The 24,644-nt window shown below is 55.6% G+C and overlaps 1 protein-coding gene across 1 annotated transcript in view; it reads left to right on the top strand.

The window, feature by feature from the left end:
- Positions 1 to 1,786: 1,786 nt before the first annotated feature.
- Positions 1,787 to 24,644, top strand: part of MYOM3 (myomesin 3) — a 56,428-nt gene continuing 33,570 nt past the window's right edge. Inside the window, exons 1-14 of the mRNA XM_032759294.2 lie at positions 1,787 to 1,891; positions 5,290 to 5,468; positions 5,872 to 5,952; positions 6,721 to 6,880; positions 7,860 to 8,017; positions 14,271 to 14,366; positions 16,035 to 16,123; positions 18,540 to 18,584; positions 19,043 to 19,180; positions 20,945 to 21,106; positions 21,732 to 21,873; positions 23,055 to 23,254; positions 23,925 to 23,978; positions 24,378 to 24,505. Of these exons, the coding sequence (XP_032615185.1) occupies positions 5,308 to 5,468; positions 5,872 to 5,952; positions 6,721 to 6,880; positions 7,860 to 8,017; positions 14,271 to 14,366; positions 16,035 to 16,123; positions 18,540 to 18,584; positions 19,043 to 19,180; positions 20,945 to 21,106; positions 21,732 to 21,873; positions 23,055 to 23,254; positions 23,925 to 23,978; positions 24,378 to 24,505 (1,614 nt within the window). The 5' untranslated portion in view covers positions 1,787 to 1,891; positions 5,290 to 5,307. The remainder of the gene's footprint in view (positions 1,892 to 5,289; positions 5,469 to 5,871; positions 5,953 to 6,720; positions 6,881 to 7,859; positions 8,018 to 14,270; positions 14,367 to 16,034; positions 16,124 to 18,539; positions 18,585 to 19,042; positions 19,181 to 20,944; positions 21,107 to 21,731; positions 21,874 to 23,054; positions 23,255 to 23,924; positions 23,979 to 24,377; positions 24,506 to 24,644) is intronic.

The following is a 24,644-nucleotide window of genomic DNA, read 5'->3' as shown; positions in this document are numbered from 1 at the left end:
TCAGGTGATCCGCCTGCCTCGGCCTCCCAAAGTAATGGGGTTACTCACCGGCTTATCCTCTAAGACCTGACCCAGGTGCACCTTCCTGATCACCTCCTGTCGTAAGTGCCTGACTTCCCCTGTAGGTTAGGGCCTGGCACAGGGTAGGTGCCAATGAATGTGAGGGGGAAAGAATTGAGATTGAGGGAATGGCAGGGCAGGGCAAAGGGTGGGAAGAGGTGTGGTGCCGAACACCTATTAACCTCAGTAGGGAAGGCACCAGGTTTGAGAGGCCAAAGAAAAGATCCATAGCCAGCAAACGAAACATGGGGGTTTCAGGAGGCAGAGGTTGCAGTGAGCTGAGCTCATGGCACTGTACTCCTGCCTGGACAACAAAGCGAGACTGTGACTCAAGAAGGAAGGAAGGAAGGAAGGAGAAAGAAAGGAAAGAAAGACAGGAAGAGAGAGAGAAAGAAAGAAAGAAAGAGAAAGAAGGAAGGAAGGAAGGAAGGAAAGAAGGAAGGAAGGAAGGAAAAAGGGAGGGAGGGAAAGAAGGAAGGAAGGAAGGAAGGAAAGAAGGAAGGAAGGAAGGAAAAAGGGAGGGAGGGAAGGAAGGAAGGAAGGAAAGAGGGAGGGAGGAAGGGAAAGAAGGAAAGAAGGAAGGAAGGAAAGAGAGAGAAAGAAAGAAAGAGAGAGAAGGAAGGGAAGGAAGGAAAGGAAGGAAGGAACATGGGAGTTTGTTAGGGGCTTGCTACAGGAGAGAGAGTCCGCTGGTGGTGAACTGGACGGGAGAACCGCCTTACATACAGAAATGGTCCAGGGGCGGCGGGCTGGACAACATACCAGTGGCGGCCGACTGGGCAGGAAAACCTCAGCCCCCTGCAAACAGCATGCAGTTTATAGAGCATTTTCACTTAACACCCTCCCCTAATGACCTCCAACTGACAATCTTCATTTAACCCGAAACGCAGGGCCTCAATCCCCTGTATGGCCAGTGTTCCACCAGAAGGGATGGGGCAGGGGCTCAGATATTCATCGCAGGTAAGAAACAGGTTGGCTACTCCCAGATTCCTTAGCTAGGAACGCATATTCAGGTCTTCCACACAGGGTCATTCTTGGGGTGTGCTTCAGTTATCCCTGTCAGGTGCGTTTACCCTATAAGAGGGCCCTGCATTGGCCACTCTGGCAGCCTGAGCCGTTTGGACAGTGAAGCAGTAGGTGGCTCCCCAGCTCCTCCTGCCTGCACCACACCACACACACGACTGTGGTCAGGGTGGGGGCCGTGTAGTAACTACCGGACTGGTGGAGGGACCAGGAGCCACACATTGCTGTTTTAGCCAGTGACAACTTCTGAGCACGAAACACTCACTTTTAGGTCATATTCCTTCCACTGTCTTCATGAAGTCCGGGGGCCCAGTCTCACTGTCTCCGTTTTTCAGAAGGCAGTCAGTTCAGGGAAGCTGAGCGCCTTCCCCAGGGCACCCAGTCAGCCGGAGCAGAATTCAGACCACAACTCCCGACAGCTGAGAACGCCGCACAGGCTCTGCCCTCCACACGACCATGCCTGAGCCATTCCCTCCTTTCCATTTTAACAGGGGCTCGGGTTGGGCAGAAAGGACCCAGCTGAGGGGAGGAGCAGTGTGGGGGGACACGGGGGACAGCTCCACCTGTCGCTGCTGCCCAGCAGGCTGGAGACACGGAACGGCCCCTCCCCTTGGGCCCCGTCCCCCATGCCATAGTTCTCATCCATTGTCATCGTACTGTCTCAGCACTGCTATATTTAAGACAGTGCAGCCTCCGGGATCGCATTCTTCTCCCGGTGCCCGCCGAGCCGAGGGCAAGAAGAGAACAAGGACCCTCTCGGCTCCCGGAATCTTCTCCCCAGAGACTCCGAAGTGGGCACACTGCTTCTGTGAGTCACCCCCGGAAATCAGGGCTGGGGAGGGATGCCTCCTAAGAGTCAGCTACTGGAGAGTGATATCTGCGGGTGCGTGTGTGTGTGTGTGTGTGTGTGTGCGCGTGTGTGTGTTTGTGTGTATGTGTGTTGTGTGTTGTGTGTTGTGAAAGGAGCCTGGGAAATTTGTGCTGAGGCAGCACCCGAGTGAAAATGGGAGGGGATTCCAGAAACCCCTGCCCCATCCCACTGTTCTGTGTGGCCCTGGGTCTTCTGAGAGTTGAGCTGTCTGTGATGTGAAAGTTGAAAAAAAAAAAAAGAGTGGGGGCTGCCCTGGGAACTGGAGTCTTTCCTGCGCTGGAGCAGCGATAAGCGGGAGCCGGGCTAAGCTGGCAAGTTCCACAAACTTAGAGCGGAGCTGGCTGAACCCGGCTTGGCCAACCCCACAGGCAGGGAAAGAGAGCGAGTCCTCGCATCCCAAATCTTAGAGCTGGAAGGGATTTCATCCAGTGCCTGGCAGGAAACCGAGGCCCAGACGGGAAAGGAGTTGCCTCAGCTCATGATTGGCAAGGGCAGGATTCGGCCTCGCGGAAGCTGGTGGAGCCCCTGGCTAAGAACACGTCCTGGCCTGTGCCGCCCGCCGCCCGCAGGATGTGTCTCTGCTCCCAGCCACCCCCCGCCCGCAACGCAGCTCCCCTGCCGGCAGTTCTCGGAGGGATCTTGGCTCAACTGCTGTGCATTTCTCTTTCCCTCGTGAAAAAGGGGAGAGGCCTCCTCGGCAGATGGAGGCTTGGGAGGAAAGCAGAGGGGAATCGGGAAGGCTATGCAGTGGGACCTCTGGCCCAGATTTTTGCACCCCAAGAGAGGGAAGTGGGGCAGTTTCCCCTCCACGCAAGCACACACAGTGTTCTGGGAAGAGGCACCCTGGTCCTTCGGGGAAGAGCAGGGAGGCCTCAAACTTGTCCCTGCTTAATCCCACGCATCAGTCAGTGCTTTAAAAAGAATTGGCGGCTCATCCACTAAAGCCAGGGGTCTGATTGCTGGAGGCCCTGAGGTCAGGGACGAGTGCCAGGCCCCTGCCTGCTGTGCTAATCGGGAACAGAGCATCCAGAGGAAGGGAGCCAGTGGCTGGTGCCAGGGAATGTTAACTCTCAGCCACTGGAGCCAGGGCCATCGTGTCCCAGGAAAGCTGGGGCAGAGTGGGGGTCCTCACTCCACCTAGGGTGGTACCCAGCAGCTCTCCTCCTGGGCCATGAGGAAGAAAGAGCAGAATGAGCAGGGCTAGCCACTTCTTTTGGTGCAGAGAGAGCTTCTTCCAACGGGAGGGAGTGATACGAAGCCAAAGAGGGCGACTGTCCCATTATGTCATTTGAGATGATTAGCAGGAGCCCAGGGAGCTTTAGGGGCAGCCCTTGGTCCCAGCTAACCCTGCAGCCATCCATTCTCTTTTTCCTGATGCCCACAACTGCAGACATCCAAAAGGAGCAAACTTCTAGGAAGTAGAAGGGGTAAAAGCCCACTAAGACTGACCCTCCACAGCCCGAGCCCCAGACACCCCCATCACATGCCCCTTCCAGGCCAAGGACTCTCCAATAAAGCCAGTGGGCTCACCTTCCATGTCATGGACTTAGAGAAATGGTCACCTGGATGCTGTGTTCACATCCAGGCAGAAGATAGCCTACACGTGCACACACACACATACACACACACACACACACACACACTGCCACCTCCAGCAGCCCCCTCAAGAGAGGCAGGGGCCAGACAGAGCTGACCCCACAGAAACTGACAGTAGCAGGCCAAGGCAGGCAGTCGTCCCTCTTCTGTTTCCATCCCCACGCCTGGGCAGGAACCCTTCCATGCCAGAAGCCTGCAGACCAGGATTCCCACCTGGAGGAGGTGTGAAAGCCATTCCAGGGATTCCAGCTTTAGCATCAGAGGGGACCTCAGAGACCCAGCAGTGACTGAAGCCCGGATATGAGAAAACTTAGTGCAAAAACCCACAGCCAGCGGGCGCGCGGGCCTCCCACACCCCTCATTTGCCTCTTCATATCCGTGGATCCACTTCCTGAGCCTCCCCTGGGTCAATGTGATCCAGCCCCACTGGGCACCATCAGGGGCCTAGACCTGAGTCTCAGGAATGCAAAGGAGATGTGTACATTGCAATCCCCTTATAAGGAGAAAGGCCCTGTGGCCCACCGTGTCTCCAGCCTCGGCCACAGCCTGGCCTTGAGTGGACATATGACATAGAGGTCAGAAGGGCTAGGGGTTGGGCTAGGGATTGGCTGCCAATCATGGCCCCACCACCATGCTGGGTGACCTTGGGCAAGTACTGCCCCTGTTCACCAGTCAAATGGGATAATAATGGTGCTGTCCTCATTTGGGTTGTTGCAGGGACTGGGGATAATGCATTTGAAAACTAACATGGGCCTGTCACATAGTAAGTTCTCACTATTGTTACTTTTAATTCACTTACAATATTGTTGAACAGTCAAGATGCACAGATACAAAATAATTACATAGAGAAGGCATTGTCTGAATCAATGCTAAATTGTGGAGTGCTAGAAAATAAGTACAAAAGAAATTAGAAAAGGGAAAATTCTAGGTGGCCTGTAGTTTTTCAGCAAGGCTTCTTAGAAAAATAATGCTAATGTCTAACACTTATGTTGTACTTACGAAGCCCCAAGCACTCATCTAACCTTCACAACTACCCTGGGAGGTTGGAAGACCCATTTTACAGATGAGGAAACCAAGTCATGAGTCTTTCCCAAGGTTACACACTTGAAAGCTGGGATAAGGAGCTGGGATCACACCCTGTGGACTGGACTCAGAGTCTCTGTGCTAATTAGCATGCCCTCAGTTGGGGTTTGAAGCATGACTAGAGCTAAGCGGGCCAGGAGGAGGGGAAGGGTGTGCCGGGAGAGGAAACCAGCGTGGGCAAAGGCTCAGAGGTAGGACTGAGCATGGCCGGTGCAGGAAGAATGGGGACGCCCGCCCGTCCTGAGTCATAGACACAGCCGTGGACATCGCAGTTTCAATCACTCATCATCTGGGGAGCTGAGGCCCATAGAAGGGAAAACCTTGCCCCAGATCATACAGTGAGACAACGGCTGGGCTGCAGCTGGAAGCAGCTGGAAGCAGCTAGAAGCCAGGGCCCTGCTCCCTAACGTGGGGCTCTGCTCAGTCAGCTGGGGAGCACGTGGGGTGGAGGAGAAGCCAGGCTCAGAGCCCAAAGCCTGCCTCTGTCACCTTGGGCAGGTCCCTCTCCCTCTCAGACCTCAGTTTCCCTGTCTGCCCACTACAGAGAGGACACCCCCACCCCCCATCCTGCCAGCCTCCTAGAGATGTTGGGAAGACTGCATGGGAGGGGATAGGCGGGCACCTGGTGGAATGACTGTGGACCTGGGCCTTGACAGGTTGTTGCTCTCGTAGCCATGACTCTGCCGCACAGCTTGGGAGGTGCGGGGGACCCCCGGCCCCCCCAGGCCATGGAGGTCCACAGGCTGGAGCACCGGCAGGAGGAGGAGCAGAAGGAGGAGCGGCAGCACAGCCTGCGGATGGGCTCCTCGGTGCGGAGGCGGACCTTCCGCAGCAGGTGGGAGCCGCAGGGTCCCCGCCCAGCCACCGCCCTGCCCCCAGGACGCCCCAGGCTGAGTGGGGAGGCCCAGCCTAGCCCTCTGGAGGCTCCAACCTGATGGGGGGAGGGACATCCCTGCTTTCTGAACCCCCTGTCTGAGGGGGGAGACACAATCGGCTCTCTGGAGACCCCCATGTGATGGAAGAGGCACAGCCCTGTCCTCTGGAAACCCTGTTTGAGGAGGGAAGCACATTCAGGGTTGGGGGGATGCAGCCTTGCTTTCTGAGACCCCAGTATGAGGAGGGAGGCACAGCCCTGCCTGCTGGTGCCCTGAGGCTGAGGTGGGCAGATGCAGCCCTAATGTCAGGGAGCCCCCAGCCAATCCTGCAGGAGGCATTCACTCCCCTCCTTCTGGGAGCAGCGAAGAAGAGCATGAGTTCAGCGCCGCGGACTACGCCCTGGCAGCAGCCCTGGCTCTGACGGCCTCCTCTGAGCTGTCTTGGTAAGTCAGAGGAGCTTCCCAGGGAGCCGTGGCTGAGGAGGGGCCATCCTGTCCAGTCCCCAGCTTCCCTGCTGGCCTTTCACCCCGAGTGTAAAGAACCTGCCCCAAATCCTAGATCTAGAATAAGGGTCTAGACAGGAGTTTAAGCCCAGGGCTACCTGCCCACAAAGCCCACACGCCACCCTCTGGAAGGGTGCACGTGTCATAGCAGGGGACTGTCCCCAAGGAAGAGGGTAGGGGCCCACTTCACCAACAGACTTCCGGGCTTCACATGGTGGGGTGGAGGAGGGGGCTAGGAATGGGATAGAAGGAGCAAGTAAACCAGGCCCCAGTTTCCCTCGAGGCCAGAGACTGAGGAGGCCTCTGAGTGTGCCGGCATGGAGAGGCAGCGTCCAGCGTGAGGCAGGGCCCTGGGCTAGGAGGCTTGGGTGGTGGTCCTGGCGGACCTGAAGCAAGTTGCTGAGCCTCAGTCCCTGCCCTATAAAACAGGGACACTAAGGCCTGGCCACTTGGCTATCGTGAAAACAAGACGAACAAAGGTTTGTGAAAGAGCCTTGAAAACAATGAAAACCGTCAACTATTTATTAAGCACTGACTGCAAGCAGGGCCCTTCCGGGCTGTTTTGGAGTCAAGGGAAGATGCGAAGTCATGCATGTCCTCCAAAAGTTTAAAGCATCCTGGCACTGCTGGGCATGGGGAATGGAATTGGCCAGGATGCCCCAGGCCCCCCCATCCCTGTCTGAGCCCCGATGGCCTCTGTCACGGCAGGGAAGCCCAGCTGAGACGTCAGACCTCTGCCGTGGAGCTGGAGGAGAGAGGGCAGAAGCGGGTGGGCTTCGGCAATGACTGGGAGAGGACCGAGATCGCCTTCCTGCAGACCCACCGGCTGCTGCGCCAGAGGCGGGACTGGAAAATGCTGAGGCGGCGGGTAAGGGGGTGGGCTGTGGAGCCCCAGGGCCTGGGACCTGTGACGCACCACTTGCTGCCATCCTCACCCCCTTCCCAAGAGGCGGGACGTCCAGGGCAGAGTCCAGGCTTTGGGTTTGCATCTGATGCCCCTACACTCCAGCAGCGTGAGCCTGGGCAAGCACTTCCCTGGTCCTGAGCCTCAGTGCTCTCATCTGTAAAATAGGGCTGGGCGCGGTGGTTCATGCCTGTAATCCCAGCACTTTGGGGGCCGAGGTGGGTGGATCACCTGAGGCCGGGAGTTCGAGACCAGCCTGGCTAACATGGTGAAACCCTGTCTCTACTAAAAATATAGCCGTGTCTGTAATCCCAGCTACTTGGGAGGCTGAGGCAGGAGAATTGCTTGAACCCAAGAGGTAGAGGTTGCAGTGAACCAAGATCACACCACTGCACTCTAGCCTGGGCTACAGAGTGAGACTCCATCTCAAAATTAAAAAATAAAAATAAAATAAAATAGACGTTATTGTAACAATTCTGTGCTGAGGTGGGATTTAAATGAGCCTGGGTTTGGAAAGTGACTTTCCCGCTGCCTAGAACACAGAAGCCCCTCAGGAAATGCTAGTCCTGATGAGTATCAGGATTTGAGCCACTCTCCAAACCCCCCCAGCTCCCACTGACGCAGACTTTCTCAGTGCCATGTCTTTCATCCCCACAACCCCACAGTGGGCGGGGGATTTTCTTATCATCCCCATTTTGCCGATAAGGACACCGAGGACCTGCCCATGGTCCCCCAGCTAGTCAATACCTTGACCCCAGGCCAGCTGGCTCGAAAGCCCATGCCCTGCCCACAGTGCCACCCTGCTCAGCTGGTGGAGGGGACCGGGAACTCCAGCCCATGTGGGTCTAACTACAGAGTCTGGGTGTCAGTGGGGAGGTAACGGCAGAGATGGCAGAGAAGTGGTCCCTGGCTCACAGTGTCATACGCCTCCTCCCGCCTCCAGACAGAGGAGAAGGTCCAGGAGGCCAAGGAGCTGAGGGAGCTGTGCTCTGGCCGTGGGCCCTGGTTCTGGATCCCTCTTCGCTCCCACGCCGTCTGGGAGCACACCACGGTCCTGCTGACCTGCACTGTCCAGGCCTCGCCACCACCCCAGGTCACCTGGTAAGCCGCTGGGGCAGGAGTGGGCTCTGGGCCTCTGGGGTCACAAGTGAGCTCCTCACATCCAATACTTCTGCCGGGACTTCTTGCTGCAGACACGTGAACCCTGAGCTCTGTCCACCCACCAGATAGAGCAGCTGCTGGGGAACCAGGCCTGGGTTATTTTTTTTAGAGGCAGGGTCTCACTCAGGCTGGAGTGTGCAGTGGAGTAATCATAGCTCACTGCAGTCTTGACTCCTGGGTTCAAGTGATCCTCCCATCTCAGCCTCCCAAGTAGATGGGACCACAGGCATAAGCCACCACACCCAGCTTAGGCCTGGGTTATTCTTAGCTGCCCCGCAGCCAGCCTGGGGCTGAAAGACTGGGCCCCTGGGGAGCCAGCCCTCATAAAAATATGATTCTGGTCTCATGAGAAGGCAGGTGCTGCAAGCTGGGCGTCTCCAGGGTTGAGGATGATGGTGAGAGGCAGGACAGGGGCCAAGGGGCAGGGAGGAGGTGGGTGGGGCAGGGAGAAGATGGGAAGGGAAGGGCCTACAGAGAAGGAGCTCACGCCTGGAGCGGGAGCCTTGTGTTCCCAGCCTCGCTTTCTTTCTCTCTACTCACTCAGTGTGAGGTCTCAGCCGTGCCTCTTAAACTCCCTGGTCCTGACTCCATTTCCGATTCTGAAGAATGGATTGAAGACCTCCTGTCCAGCTTGTATGTGATGAGAATTTAATGCCACAACAACATGGAAACCTCAGGACTGGAAGAGGGCTGGGAAAGCAGGAGATGCCATTCCTGGGAGGGGAACCATGGCGGAATCCCAGAGGCTAGGCCTCGCTTGGGGAGGGGCGGGGCAGGGGCAGGGGTCTCCTGCACAGGCACAGATTGGGGTGGGCATGGCCGCGGCCCAGGTCTCAGTCTCACCACAGAAGGAGACGTGTCATTCACGTGGCTGAGCTACTCTTTCCTGAGTTCCCCCTGGGTCTAAGGCCCATTGTCCAGTACCCTGGGGGTTGAGGAAGGGCTTTCAACAAATATTTACTGAGAGTGTCATCTGTCCCAGGACCTGACTGAGGCACTGGGGCACAGAAATAACCAAACAAGCCCAGGCCCACATCCAGCACTTTGGGAAGCCAAGGAGGGAGGACCACTTGAACCCAGGAGTTTGAGAACATCCTGGGCAGCTGGCGAGACCCCATCTCTACAAGAAATTTAAAAATTAGCTGGGCATGTGGCCTGCACCTGTAGTCCCAGCTACTTGGGAAACCCTGTCTCTACTAAAAATACAAAAATTAGCTGGGTGTGGTGGCAGGTGCCTGTAATCCCAGCTACTTGGGAGGCTGAGACGGGAGAATCACTTGAACCTGGGAGATGGAGGTTGCAGTGAGCTGAGATTGCGCCACTGCACTTCAGCCTGGGTGACAGAACAGGACTCTGTCTCAAGAAAAAAAAAAGAAAAAAGAAAAGAAATAATCAGACACAATCTCACCTTCAAGGAACTAACTCTTAGCCCAGAAAAGAAACATCAATGCACAAAGAAGTATATTCATGGGTGATATTTGAGATCAAAGAGTCTGGGTGAAAAGGAAGAAGGAGCTACCTCAGCCCATAGAATCCAGGAAGGTATCTCAGAAGAGGTTGCCTATGAGCCAGATCTTGACAGGGAACAGCCTATGGTCTAGCAGGAGACAGAACAGAGGCATAAATAATGGAAAACACAAAGGAAAACAGCAGCCTCTTACACTTGAATCCACGTTACACTGACCCGAAACTTCACTCGCATTTGAGCATCGGGGCCCTTCATGAGACAGGAACTATTACGCCCATTTCACAGGTAAGGATATCAAGGCTCAGAGAGGTAGTGTGACTTATCTAAGGTCACACAGCCAATGTGAGCCAGGATTCAAACTCAGGTCTCCTGCCTCTAAGCCCATAACTCTTTCTGCTGGCCTAGAGAATGGGAGAGTGATTATTACTGCTGTGGGATAATTAAGGAGTCAGAGAGACGGAGGGGTTGAAGAGGAATTATTTAATTATTTAGGTGCACCAACCCAGTCGGATTAACATCCAAGGACTGAGCCCCAAACAAAGAGTCAAGCTACCTTTTAAAGCATTTTGTGGGGCGGGGGGAGATCTGTGCAGGGGAAGGCATATTACAGAAGCGTGAAACAAAGACAGTTATTCAATTAAGACATACATTACATCATTTCTTACTTTTCAGGGAAAAACATGTTTTATGACTTGAGTTTATCTGCCTAGTGACCTCGCAGCTGCACAGCCAGAGAAACAGGGTCTTCACAATGCCTGGGAAAGGGAGAGAGAAGGCTCACTAGCCACAGAAAAACAGGCAGTTAATTTTTAAAGGACTTCAGCTCTTTCTCTTCCTCATGGGAAATTGGGTTTTCTTACATACAACTGAGTTTTTGCTTACACATTCTTTAATTTCTTTTAATTCCTGTTCCATTACAAGCGTTACTTTCCTTAAAGCATATATAATGCTTCAGAAGTCAGAGAAATAGTCACTCAGGCCAGGAGCAATCAAGAAAGGCATCTTGAGGGAGCTGGCCTCAGGGCTGTTCATTGCCAGCTGGCATTTATTCCAAAAGTATGCCAAGTACCTTGCTGGGCACTGGGATGCTGTGGGGACTGGGCGGTCCCTGCATGCAAGTTGCTGGTTCCAGTAGGAGGAGCTGCTCCCGGCACTGGCCAGGCCAAGTGGAGGTTAGCAACTCAGCTGTCCTCCCCGCAGCCAAGCTCTGCTCAGCCCTGGCACTGAGGACCACATCGAAGGCATTCTTGGAAGCCTCTTGGGAGTTGTTTCTACCCCTGCCAACGAGGTTGCCACAACAGGGAGCTGAGCGTTCCTGACAAGTGGCAGAAGCCAAGCCCAGGTCCACCTCCAGCCTCGGCAACTCAGGTGGCCCCTGGCACTCCTGGCTTGGGGGATCTGGTTTTCCATCATCAATCACATCAGGCAGGGCCACATGTTGCCCCAGGACTGACCTCCAGAGGTTCTGTCCAGCCCCAGGGCTGGAGGAATATTCCAGCTCACCCAGCGTATTAGGCAAGTCTATTCATTCAATGATTATCATTATTATTATTATTATTATCATTTAGAAATAAGGTCTCACTCTGTCGCCAGGCTGGAGTGCAGTGGTACAATCACAGCTCACTGCAGCCTCAACTTCCTGGGCTCAAGTGATCCTCCTACCTCAGCCTCCCAAGTAGCTGGGACCACAGTCATGTGCCACCAGACCTGGCTAACTTTTCAATTTTTTTGTAGACAGAGTCTCACTATGTTGCCCAGGCTGTCTCGAACTCCTGGCCTCAAGTAGTCCTCCCATCTCAGTCTCCCAAAGCTCTGGGAATACAGGCATGAGCCACTACGCCTGGTCTTATTTTCTTTTTTTAAAGCAATCTCTTTTTTTTTTTTTTTTTAAGATGGAGTCTCATTCTGTTGCGCAGTCTGGAGGGCAGTGGCGCAATCTCGGTTCACTGCAGCCTCCGCCTCCCAGGTTCAAGCAATTCTCCTGCCTCAGCCTCCAAAGTAGCTGGGATTACAGGCACCCACCACCACACCCAGCTAAATTTTTTTGTGTATTTTTCGTAGAGATGGGGTTTCACCATTTTGGCCAGGCTAGTCTGGAACTCCTGACTTCAAGTGATCCGCCCGCCTCGGCCTCCCTAAAACATTCTTAAAAAGTAAAATCGAGCACCAAAATATGTGAGGCCAAAAAAAAGATTTAGATAAATAACAGAAATCTCATTCCTTTTGAGGTCCTTACAGAGCTAAACCCTGCCCAGGCCCCTCACCTCCCCTGTCCCAGTCAAGCTTGTTTTGTCACTGGCTGCCACTTCGGGCAGTCCTTTGCTTGTGCCTTCAAGGGCCTGAGTGCACAGGCGGACACTGAGGCCCAGAGAGAGGGAGGGGTGAGCGTTGAGGTCTCCGGCTGTCTTGGCCATGCCAGAGCCGCAGCAGCTGCTTTTTCCAGGAAAAGCAAAGCTGGCCAGGCTGAGGCGTCTGGAATCTTCCTGACAGGTGTGTGGTAGGGGACCTAACCCTGGCCCTCAGGCCTGGAGAGCTGGAGAGATTGGGCACCCAGATTAGGCATCACCCTCCCTGCAGGAGGTTTAGCCGATCTCCTTTCAGGAGGGGGCCAGGCTGGGGGCTGCATCGTGTATCGTGGGTGTAGCTGTGTTTGGTTGCCCTGGAGACAAACAGGGCATGGGTGAGGCCAGGTCCAGGGAAGGAAGCAGGCTGAGGCTGGGGTGCCCTCTCTCTGGGAGGCCTCCTCTTCAACCTCAGCCACCCACCCAGGACAGAGAGAAGCATCATCCCATGAGACTCCATTCCATGGCCTCAGGGACACAGAGGCCCAGAGAGGGGTATGGAATTGCCTAAGGTCACACAGCAAGCTGTGTCAAAATCCAGGCCTCTTAAGTGTCACTCACCCTCACTCCTCAGCCCCTACTACTTAGGCCTCCAGGACCCCAGGCCACCCCACTGTCCTGTCCACACAGCAGGGGGAACAAGACCCAAGTTCACAGAAAATGAGGGCAGCATCCAGGGCAGGGCGATCGCGTGACTACCCTTGGGAATCACCAGAGGACATTAAGAAAAACAATTTTTTTTTTTTGAGACAGGGTCTTGCTCTATCACCCAGGCTGGAGTACAGTGGCACAATCATGGTTCGCTACAGCCTCAAACTCCTGGCCTCAAGCAGTCCTCCTGCCTCAGCCTCCTGAATAGCTAGGATGACAGGCACACCCCACCACACCCAGCTAATTATTTTAAAGAATATTTTGTAAAGATGGGGTCTTGCTATGTTGCCCAGGCTGATCTTAAACTCCTGGCCTCAAGCAGTCCTCCAGCCTTGGCCTCCCAAAGTGTTGGGATTACAGGCATGAGCCACCGCATCCAACCTCACCAGGGGATTTTCAAAACACTGATCCCAGGGTCTCACCCCCCGAAATTCTGATTTAATTGATTTGGGATGCAGCCCGGACCTGGAGTTTCATTTTGTTTTTAATGGCTTAAATAAGCTAGAAGCTTGTTTTCTTCCATCTAAATGTGTGGATGCAGATGGCACAGGCCTGCTGTATGGACTCCCCAGGGACTGAGCTTCTCCAGATCACTGCTGGAGGAGCAGCCCTGAGCTTTGGGGTGTGAGACAGCCGGCGGCACCTCCCTGTTCCTGCCAAGGACAGAGGGAACGATGATGTGAAATGGGACAAAGGGTGTCATCAGGAGCAGCCACATGACTCTTGTCCCCGCTTGCTGTTGACAATACTAAGTCATATGGCCACATCAAGCAGAAAGAGAGGCAAGGAGATACATCGTATATTGGGTGGCCCATGGGTAAATTCTATTTCCCCCTGAGAATGGCTACTGGAGAATAATTAGCAGTTTCCGATGCAAATTCCCACAGCCTTATGTTCAGAAACTGGGCATGGAGATTTTTGAAAGCTCCTCCGGCTATTGTAATGAGAGCCAAAATGAAGAATAGCCATCCTCGGGGGTTGGGAAGAGCGTCAGGGGTCTGGGGTTCCTTCCTTGGCCAGCCCCTTCGGAGGGAAGGGAAAAGCTGGGGCCTGGTCCTAGGGTACCCCCGGGGATGGCTTGGTAGGGAGAGGGGCAGCTGCCCCTAATTACAGGCTCCCTCTTCTCTGCCCCCAGAAGGGAAACAAACCCTTGGGCGCCTGCGGTGTGTGGGCACAGGGGAAAGGCTTTATAGGCCTATCCCATTTAATTGTCACAGCAGCCCTGTGAGGCCGGTGTTCTCGTACCCCCATTTCACAAGTCAGGACAACTGAGGCTCAGAGTGGCATAAGTGCTGCTCCAATTGCACAGGCAAGTAAGCAACACAAAACTGCAACTGGAGGCCAGGCGCAGTGGTTCACGCCTATAATCTCAGCACTTTGAGAGGCTGAGGCAGGCGGATCACCGGAGGTCAGGAGTTCGAGACCAGCCTAGCCAACACGGGGAAACTCTGTCTCTACTAAAAATACAAAAATTAGCCGGGCGTGATGGAAGGCGTCTGTAATCCCAACTACTCAGGAGGCTGAGGCAGGGAGAACTGCTTGAACCCGAGAGGCGGAGGTTGCAGTGAGCTGAGGTTGTACCACTGCGCTCCAGCCTAGGCAACAAAGCAAAACTCCGTCTCAACAAAACAAAACAAAACAAAAACCTGCGGCTGGAATCCCCATCCGAGAACCTCCAGACCCCTCCCGCTTGGAACCACACTGCCTGACACAGACCGCTGTGTCTCCACAGGTACAAAAATGACACACGGATTGATCCCCGCCTCTTTCCTGCCGGAAAATACCGAATCACCAACAACTACGGGCTGCTGTCCCTGGAGATTAGGAGGTAAGACTGGGGACCTGGAGAGACCCATGACCCCAGGCCCTGCCACCGCCGAGGCCAGAGCAGGATCCCAAACCCTTCCTCGGAGCTGTGGCCCAAGTTCACCTTCTTCAGAAGTCTCTGGGGTGCTGGTCAAAATACCAATTCCTGGGACAGGACAGACCCTCCCCCGACCCCCAGAGATTCAGATTAAGCAGGTCTGGAACGGAGCCCAGGAATTGATATTTAACACACACACCCACCATGCGATTCCGATGCCTCAAGATACACGGTGAGAAATTTGGACTCGGAGGCTGGCCATGAGGACTGGACGCTGAACTAGGCATGCTGGGAAGGCTCCTTGTCGGGGAGAGAAAATACCATAATACGCACCCATATGCACCTGTGCACGCACATATACACACATGCACATACCCAGTGCTCACACATATGCTTGTGTACACAAACATACACATGTGAGGGGAAGCAGTGACATGGGAGAGAGTTCAGCCTTTCAGGAGATGGTAAGTCCTAAGCATGGTTTTGAGGGAAGAGGCAGGGCGCATGTGGGGAGGCCACATGGGAATAGAAGAGTGCAGTCCTCCCCAAGGCCTGTGTCACTCATCATTCATATCAGCTGCCACACACTGAGTTCCTCCCAGGTGCCAGGCCCTGTGCTGGGTGCTTTTCACATACGATCCATAATCCCTGCCACCATGCTTGAGGGAAGCACCCCGTGTCGCAGGTGATGAAACAGGCTCAGAAAGTTAAGGGTCTCGTACAGCTACTATGTGGCAGGGCCTGGTGTGAGCCATTTCCCTCTATCTGGGTTGTTTCCCAACCACCAAACCCTCCACCTCAACCAACCCAGGCCTCAGAGACACAAAGATAAGCAGAACACTCATCTTCCCCTTCAGAAGTGGGGAGACATAAATATCTGACCATATAAGGGAGGTGCCCCAGGGACTCCACAGTCGAGGAAGGTGCGCAGGCCCAGGGGGACCTCCAGGGGCAGGTGGGACTGGCCCTGGAAGCAAGAGGGGTTCCTGCACTGAGTGACCACGGGCAAAAAGGAGGCACCAAGGGGCCTCTGCCTGCTAATGGGGCCAGAGGTGCCACATCCTACCACCTCCTCTCTGTCACCAGGGTGCCCCTGGGATGGAGATGGCCCAGGCTTTCACTGGGAATGTGACAGGGTTGGCCTGGTTGGTGGTGAGACTCACACCTGAGACTGGGAACACCTGGGTGTCTGGCCCAGTTCTACCCAGATTGCAGCCTGCCTTGACCAAGTTTGTCTGCTGCTCTCTGAGAAAGGAGGAGGCTCCTGCTCCAGGATTCTTGTTTGAAGCTGAGTTGAATTCCATTTGCTCTGTGACTCTGGGAAAGTCACTTAACCTCTCTGATCCTCCACAGTCAGCAGTAACTGCAATGTGGCATGCCATATTTTCAAAGCACTTTCTCCTGAGATGGTTTAGGTGGTGTCGTGTCCCCAGTTTTTCAGAGGACACTGAAGCATGGAAAGGTGCAGTGGGCAACCTGAAAACACACAGCTTTTCAGAGATAGTGACCAAAGTCTCTTCCTGGCACCGTGAGGCTTTCCTTAGTTCCAGCCTTTCCCACCCACACAGGGGACTTGTGTTTCCCATGGAGCCCAGCAGTCTTGGGAGGAACTTCTCCCTCTCTCCTTTCCAGATGCACCATTGAGGACTCAGCCACTTACACTGTGCGAGTGAAGAACGCCTACGGCCAGGCCTCCTCCTTCGCCAAAGTCCTCGTCCGCAGTAAGTCCTCCCATCCCCAACAGGCAGTCTGGGCCACAGCAAACCCAAGCTAGGCAGACAAGGACATGGGTCTGCGTGAGACCTGAGGAAGGGCCATTGGCACAAGGCTGTTCAGCCTGGTACTGGGTGACCAGGGCAGCCCTGGAGACTCCCGCTTCCCTGGGGACCTTCGCAGCATGCGATAGTCTCCTCCATCAGCCTGGCGTGGGCTGATGGTGGAAGGTGAGTGAGGCAGGATCACCTGTCCCTGTGGGTTGGTGTCAAGAGCAACTGGGAGATGGGAAGGGAGCTGTCCTCTCCTGAGTCTTCACTGTGTGCCAGACACCCTTGATAGTACCTGATTCCATCCTGAGCCAGCCGGTGGCAGGGCTGGGACTTGAACTCAGCTCTCTTTGCAGAGTCATCACTGGCATGGTGGGCACCTTTGGGTGAACTGAGTGGATGAATTAGCGAAAGGGGCCCCTTTTCTGCAGGCAGGTGCAGCTCCCACTCCAGGGCACATGGCTTGGCAAATGGCAAACAGACTGAATTTTAGCCCCCAAGTTGCTCTCTCAGGGGATACGTTTGCACAGAGCACAACCTACACAGCTGTTCACGGCGAACCCACCTGCCCGCCATGCCAAAGAGCATGTGGCCCACCGGATTGCGCTTGGGTTGGGATCCATTTCAGGGCCTCTGGGAGGGTGATCTGGCCCCACAACCCTGCTGAGGAGTCCTCAGGGGCAAAGACCAAACCCCAGCAACTCCCCACCTGACCCCGACTGCCCCAGTGGGTTCTGATGCACATTTTCCAGTTGGGCTTGGGCCCCTCCTGGAGGTCACCCCCTGGGCATCTGAAATTACAGCATAAAGCAGGGAGACACTCAGGAGTCAGCCAGACCCGAGTTCACATCCTGGCTCTGCCACCGACTGGCTGTGTAAATCTGGGAAGCCACCTCATTTCTCTGAGCCTCTATTTCCTCATCTGTGAAAGGGAGAATCCTACAATCCTACCACCTCTCTCAGATGCCCAAATTGATTAAATGAGATGATACGTATAAGCCTTGGCATGTGGTACCCACTCCCATGACCAGGGCAGGGCACTGCCCAAGGGGGTCACACCTTTGGGCCCAGAAGAATGCCGTGCCCTGAGTTCCAGGACCCCCGGGAGAGAGAAGCCCACATGTGCACACATACACACACACACACACACACTCAAACACACACTCCTAAGGCAGCTGTCTTGGGCAGTAGACAGGTGGATCCCAGCCCACCCTCCCTGCCTCTCATCAGACCTTGTTAAACTGTCCTGCACAGCCCTCTCCACCCACTGTCCTGTTCCCTAAATAGCTCTTAGGAGGCAGATCCTGCTGCCAGGCCAAGCTCTTATGCAGAAATTTGAGCTGTCCCCATAGGCTGTGCCCAGAGTCAAGCCCAAGGTCAGGGACTGGGGCCCTGCCTCCCTCTGCCCACCCATCCTTCCCACCACTCCTTCCAGATCCCTGTCCCTCTCTCTGTCAAGGCTGGCAACTCCAGGGTCCACCAGGCTTGCTCTTGGCCCCAGACTCCAGCCAACCCCCCTACTTCTCCTACTCCACTCACCGCCACTACCACCCTCTTCTCTGCTCTCTTCTCTGTAGCAACTTGGGTGATTTTAGTGACCTGGGGGACAGAAGCCCTGAGTTTCCATCCTGACCCTTCCACTGACCTGTGTGATCTCGGGCAGCCTTCTGCCCTTCTCTGGACCTTGCTCAGGAAGAGCCTTCCAGGGACCAGTGTCATGTCATAGCTTCAGGCTGCTGGGCTGTTGTCTGGACGGCTGTGCCTCAGTTTTCTCATCTGTTTGAGAGGATAATAATAGTACCAACTGACAGGGCTGTTGTGAAGATAGAATGAGTCAATGTGTTTATGTGTTTAATTGGCTCATTCGATCCTCACAGCATGCGGCGAGCACTGTGTGAGTGAGAGCTGCTGTTACTATTCTCTGGTGGTCTGTGGCAACATTACCTTGGATTTCACCCTTCAGCCCCTGGACACCTCTCAGTGCTGCCCTTCCCCCACCACTCTTCCTGATCCCACCAGAAATCCCCACGTCTCTGACCGGGCTTGACCGCTGTGAAGACAGTGCATAATCCTGGGGGCAAGTTTGGGTAGGGAAAGGAAACGAGCATGTATTGAGAACCCGCCTTGTGTCAGGCTATGGCTGGGGGCTTGATTCACGTGAACCCGCTTGTTCCTTGCTCCAGGTAGGAATTACTGTCCCATTTTACTGCTGAAGAAACTGAGGCACAGAGAGGTGAAAGAACTTTCCCAAAGCCACAAGGGGAAGCCACCAACAGACCAGGACTCGAACTCATATCCAAAGCCCATGTCCCCAAAATAGCGTAGGAATGTGAGGTCTGAACCTTCTCCAACTCCATTTGCCTTTGGTTTTCAGCTTACCTGGGGAAGGATGCTGGCTTCGATTCAGAAATCTTCAAAAGTAAGTCGGCTGCGGGAGAACGGGACCTGGGATTCTTTGTTCAGCCTTTGCTCCCCCACCCCCACGGTCCCTGTTTAGAATAGAGCAATCCCCTGCCCATAAGAGGATGTCCACCGGGGTTTGTGTATGAGCTGGTAACACCTGCACCTGACTTCTAAAGGCCGCAGGGTACCCCAGAGCTGTCCCCAGCGGCTGAGCTGTCCTCTGACCAAAACTGGGTTCGAAAGGCAAAGCCAGAAAAATCAATGAACAATGAACTTGGCCTTGGGATGTTTGCTCTTTGGCTTCTCTGGCCCCTACCTAGATAAGTCTCTTCCCCTCCTACCCCAAGGCCAGGTCCCCTTCTCCCAGTCAAGACCCAGAAGAGAGGGGATGCCCCAGAAAAATCCTCACTCCTAAGTCCCAGGCCAGGCTGGCTGCCTCAAAAACTTCTGCCCCAAATTTCATTCCCACCCCAGGATCGATGTTTGGCCCCAGCGTGGAATTCACCTCGGTGCTGAAGCCAGTCTTTGCTCGTGAGAAGGAACCCTTCTCCCTGTCATGCTTGTTTTCGGAAGATGTGTTAGATGCTGAGAGTATCCAGTGGTTCCAAGATGGTGAGGACCCCCAGTCCTGGCCCCCAGCCTCCAGAGCTAGCCCCTCCAAAGCTCAACTCAGAGCCAGAGAGGACCCCTAGCGGACAGCGACTCTCCCCAACCAGTATCAACTGAGCTAAAGTGCTGAAGAGGTAGAAGAGAGCGGGAGTGCAGCCAGGTGTGGTCAGACCATGCCACCCCATAAATGGCCACCAAGCATCTGTGGGATGCCAGGCCCTGGGTTGGGGCTGGGGCGAAGGGTAGGGGCAGATATGCATGAGCCCAGGGGGCTATGTCCACCTGGGAGAAGGGAGGAAGCCATCAGCACAACTGTAGCCGCTGGCACTGACCAGGCACCTGCTCAGCCGTTTGCATGCTTCATTACCTCCCTAAGAGTGAGTGAGGGAGGCCAGGCGTGGTGGCTCACACCTGTAATCCTAGCACTCTGGGAAGCTGAGGCGGATGGATCACTTGAGGTCAAGAGTTCAGGCCTGGCCTACATGGCGAAACTCCATCTCTACTAAAACTACAAAAATCAGCCTGGCATGGTGGTGGGCGCCTGTAATCCTAGCTACTCGGGAGGCTGAGGCAGGAGAATCGCTTGAACTCGGGAGGCAGAGGTTGCAGTGAGCCGAGATGGCGCCATTGCACTCCAGCCTGGGGGACAAGAGCAAGACTCCATCTCAAATAAATAAATAAATAAATAAATAAATAAATAAATAAAGTAAGTGAGTGAGGGCACTCAAAGCAATGGGAACAGAGCCCCAAGGTCGGGAGGCAGGAGGGCACCACAAGCACTCAGGGCAGGCTGCAACAGTGGCGTCAGGCTTTTCAGAGTCAGGGTGGTGGTGCAGATAAACAGTTGCTGACCCGTGGGCTGGGAGGTCCCTGGGGATGTCTCAGGCGAGGCCTGGAGAAGCCTGGTCAGAGCCAAGGCAGGAAGACGTGGCCCAGGAAGGGAGGAGGAGGATGGCTGGACCTCCTACCCAATCCATGACCAGGCCTATAGCCTAAGGACCCAGAGTACAGTGCCCCTCCGGCACCCCCAGCTCTGAGCCCAGGGAGGCTGCACCTGCTGGGAGCAGGGAGTATGGGAGCCATCAGGATCCCTGACAGCTGCAATAACAAGGCTGAGACGTTTTCCTAAACCTGTAGATCTTCCAGAATGGAGGTGCTGACTGGAGGGCGGAGCCTTCGCATGGGGCAAAGAGAAGAGCTGACCCCACAGTGTGGCTTCAGGGCAGGGCCTGCCCCTGAGCCCCGGACTCCCTTTCTGAGTCCCCATCCACCTCCTAAGCTCCCATCCCGTGAGCCCTCACTCCCTTCCCTGACCCCTAACCCCTCGACAAGTCCTCTAACCGCCTCACCGAGGTCCCAGCTCTCTCAATGAGACCCAGGCCCTTTACTGAGCTCCCAGCCCCCGAAACGGGCCCTCCTTCTTTGAGTCCCCTGACCCCATACAGGGACCCATCTCTCTTGCTCCTACTTCCTCAGAGAACCTACAACTCCTCACGTTGTCACCAGCTATGTCCCTAAACCCTCACTCCCTCATTGAGCCCCAACCCCGCACTGGCCCTTCCCTACTCCCCAAGCCCTCTGCAAAGGAGAGTTCTCCACTGCCTTGGCAAAGCCCTGGAGGCCACCACCCCCACCCGAGGCCTGAACTGAGCCTCACCAGCCTCTCTCTCTGCCCAGCCAGGGTCTCCGGACCCCCCGATTTCCGTGGTTCCCAGGTGAGACCAGGACCCCCCACAAACTCAATGGCCCCCCGCTTCCCCTCCACAGGGAGGCTACTGAGGTCCTCACGACGTCGGAAGGTCCTCTACGCAGACCGCCAGGCATCCCTGAAGGTGTCCTGCACCTACAAGGAGGACGAGGGGCTCTATGTGGTCCGGGTGCCCTCGCCCTTCGGACCCCGGGAACAGAGCACCTATGTGCTTGTGAGAGGTGAAGGCATGGGTGGGCACAGGGTGGCGGCAGGAGCCCAGAGACCAGGGCTCTGCCCCTCGTTTGCTGTGGAACCTTAGGCAAGGGCCCTGCTCTCTTGGGGCCTCAATTTCTCTGCCATAAAATGAGGGCTTTGGGTTGGGGTCTCCAAGACTCCCCATGGCATCCTATGACCCTCCAAAGGGACGTGGCCCGAGAGTTAGCCTGGCTGGAGCCAGGGAGGCGGGGAGCTGAGTATGGGGCTGGAGTGATCCTGGCCACTGCTTAGGGCCTGGGTTCGCATCCTGGCTTTGTCACTTCACCAGCTGGGTGACCTTGGGCAGGTCACTTACCTCCATGAGACTCAGTTTCCCCATCCAAAGAGGGGAAGGCTGCTCTGGGCTAGAATTAATTATTCCACTTGTTCAGGTACTTGGTGTAAAATGGGCCTCCAAGAAATGGTACTGTCACCCTTCCCTCAGATACTGCTATGGAGGTGGGGGACTAATATTCAGGCCCCAGTCCTCAAGATCAAAACTGAGCCACTGGAGGATGGATGAGAAGGGGATGCTAGGTGGGAGGGGGAAGGGCCTGTCACCAAATGGCCACTGACTAGAAGGGCCTCCCTCTCACCCCCGGGTTTCAGATGCCGAGGCCGAGAACCCCGGGGCCCCAGGCTCTCCGCTGAACGTCCGATGCCTGGATGTGAACAGAGACTGCCTCATCCTGACCTGGGCCCCGCCCAGTGACACCCGGGGCAACCCCATCACTGCCTACTCCATTGAGCGGTGAGTCGGCCTCGTGAGTGGCAGAGGCCCTAGGGGTAGAATTCTGTCTGGTTGTGGGAGCCACAGCAAAGAGGAGGCCCCATGTCTGACCTCAGAGAACCCCCACACCCCCGCTCCTTAGAACAGGACAGGAGGCGGGCTGTGCTGTGTCATTTAGGGGCAATGGAGGGGCATCCACACCTCCGAGTCTTTGTCATGCTGATAACTGGAATTCTACGCTGGAGTCGGCCACTGCCCTGTGGACCCTCTAGAGCTGACCCGGAGGGGCAAAACGGGGAGTGCTTGAACCCTGAGCACAGTGAATTCGTGGGCTAGTTTCCTTCCTGAATGACAGAGAGAGATGGAGTAGCACTGACCCCAAGGGATGAGGCAAACAGGTAGAGAGGCCAGAACCTCCAGCCTTTTTCCAGTGTGGCCGGCTCTGAAGGCCCAGCTTGAGAAAATAACTAATGCTGCCATGGACAGGCTCATGACCATGCTAAGGGCATGCCTCATCTCTTTGCATCCTTACAACAACCCCTCTCTAAAGGGGAGGGGGAATGTCTAATGCCCTCTTCTATGGATGGGGAAACCAAAGTATGTGGGGAGATGACTTTGCTCAAAGACACATTTGTCATTAGTGGTGGAGACAAGACTTGGACCCACATGTGACGACTGCCTCAACCAGCTGATAACAATAAGGGTAACATGCACTGTTGTACTGTCTGGGACAATGAATGGTACCAAGAGGGTACAGAGAGCCCAGGCTTGGTGGGTCAACCTGGAATGCACACCAACTTAGGGAGGGGACAAGCTCAGGTGAATCCTAACTGTGTGACCTTGGGCAGGTCTTGTCACTCTCTGAGCCACAGATCCTCCATGTGTGCAGTGAAGGTGACAACACATGTCCCCTAGGACTGCCAGGGAGATAAAACAAGGGCTGGGTGTGGAGGGCACAGCACAGTCACAGGCTCACGATGATGCCCCATGAAAGGCACTGCTGCTGGTCAGTGTCAGGGATGATGAAAAGGTCTCCCAGGGGCCCGAGGTTGGAGCCAGGCTCTTCCATTGGAGAGAAGAACTTTCATTGGCAGAGGTGAGCTGGGCAGGCTCCCCCAGTCAGAGAAAGGCCCTTGTGGAGGCTCACATTGGGAAGGCGTGCATTGTGGGCAGGGGCTGAAAGGGGGGCCTGTCTCCAACAGGTGCCAGGGTGACTCTGGGGAATGGATCCCCTGCCATGAGGCCCCTGGAGGGACTTGTCGGTGCCCAATCCAAGGCCTCGTCGAAGGTCAGAGCTATCGGTTCCGGGTGAGAGCCATCAGCAGGGCAGGCAGCAGTGTCCCCTCCAAGGCCTCAGAGTTGGTTGTCATGGGTGACCATGATGCAGCCCGGAGGAAGGCAGGTGGGTACAGAGGTCCTAAGCGACTTTCTAGAACATCAGTCAGGGAACCCTCAGGACTATCTCACACAGGAGACAATCCAGCCCTCAGGAGCCCCGAGTCTGATGGAGGAAGCACAGCCCGGCCCTTAGTAAACACTAGTCTGATGAAGGAGACAAAGGCCAGCCCTCGAGAACTTCCAGTCTGATGGAAGAGGCACAGTCCGGTCCTTAGGAACCCCTAGCCTGAGAAGGAAGATACAGCTAGTCTAATGTGAGAAACCAAACCTGTCCATGGGAGAGACCAGTCTGAGGGAGCACCCTACCCCAGCACCTGTCAGATGTCCTTAAGCTCGAGTGTGGGGACACGGCCCTCTCAGCCCTCGGGAGCCACGCTGACTTGGGTGTGCTAGAAGCTCCACCGTGGCAGGGTGCCCGGCCCCAGGCAGCTCCCTCCTCCTCTGTCTCCACTTGTCCCAAGAGAAAGAGCATCTACCAGGGCCTCAGAGCAGCAGGGCTCCACTTGGGACCCCTGAGAAAGCCGAGGCCAGAGGGCACCTGTCTGAGGTTGCACAGCGAGGGCTGCAAGGCCAGGACTGAGATGGGGCAGGATGCAGAGCCTGGTGTGGGGTAGGCCCTGGCCTAACTCCTCCTGTCCCACCCCCCACCCTCCCACGCTCCCTTCTCATCCTAGAGATCCCCTTTGATCTGGGCAACAAGATCACCATCAGCACAGACGATTTTGAAGGTAGGCGGGATCCTCCCACACACTGGGCCTCCTGTATAGTTCTCAAAACTCTGGGACGTGAGCTGGCAAAGAGGCAGAAGCTGTCCCTGTGCAGGGTGTGGGGGATGAGGGCAGGCGGGGCCTAGCTGGAGGCAGCCAGAGTGCTGGGGTCACTGTGGCCCACCTGGCTGCGGCCCTCCTGGAGGAGGGAACACATTGGGAAAAGTCCTGGCCAGAGCAGGGGGAGACCTGGCTTCTGGCCTCGGCTCTGCCCAGCATTGCTGAGTGACCTGGAGCCAATTACTGCCCCTCTCTTGGGGATGAGTGGGGGTGTAGTTCCCTCCTCCATGGAATGAGGCACTGAGATTAGGGGGTCTCTGAGGGTCCACCCGTCTCGGCCCTGGGTGACTCTGATTCCAGATACCGTGACCATCCCCTCACCGCCGACCAATGTCCATGCCAGCGAGATCCGAGAGGCCTACGTGGTTCTGGCCTGGGAGGAGCCGAGCCCCCGGGGCCGAGCGCCACTGACGTACTCCCTGGAGAAGGTAGGGGACCCCGAGGCCCCAGCCCCAGGCCAGCCTGAGAAATAGATGTGCTGTGGGACCCTGGGCAGTGTCCCCTGGGGAGGCCGTCAGAGAATAAAAGAGAATCCCCTGGCTGGAAGGGCCCAGGCATGGCTCTACA

This window comes from Hylobates moloch, unplaced genomic scaffold (assembly GCF_009828535.3).
Source record: "Hylobates moloch isolate HMO894 unplaced genomic scaffold, HMol_V3 SCAFFOLD_9, whole genome shotgun sequence".
In the NCBI taxonomy this organism is placed as follows: Eukaryota; Metazoa; Chordata; class Mammalia; order Primates; family Hylobatidae; genus Hylobates; species Hylobates moloch.
The sequence above is the reverse complement of the archived record's forward strand: the minus strand, read 5'-3'. Positions and strand labels throughout refer to the sequence as shown.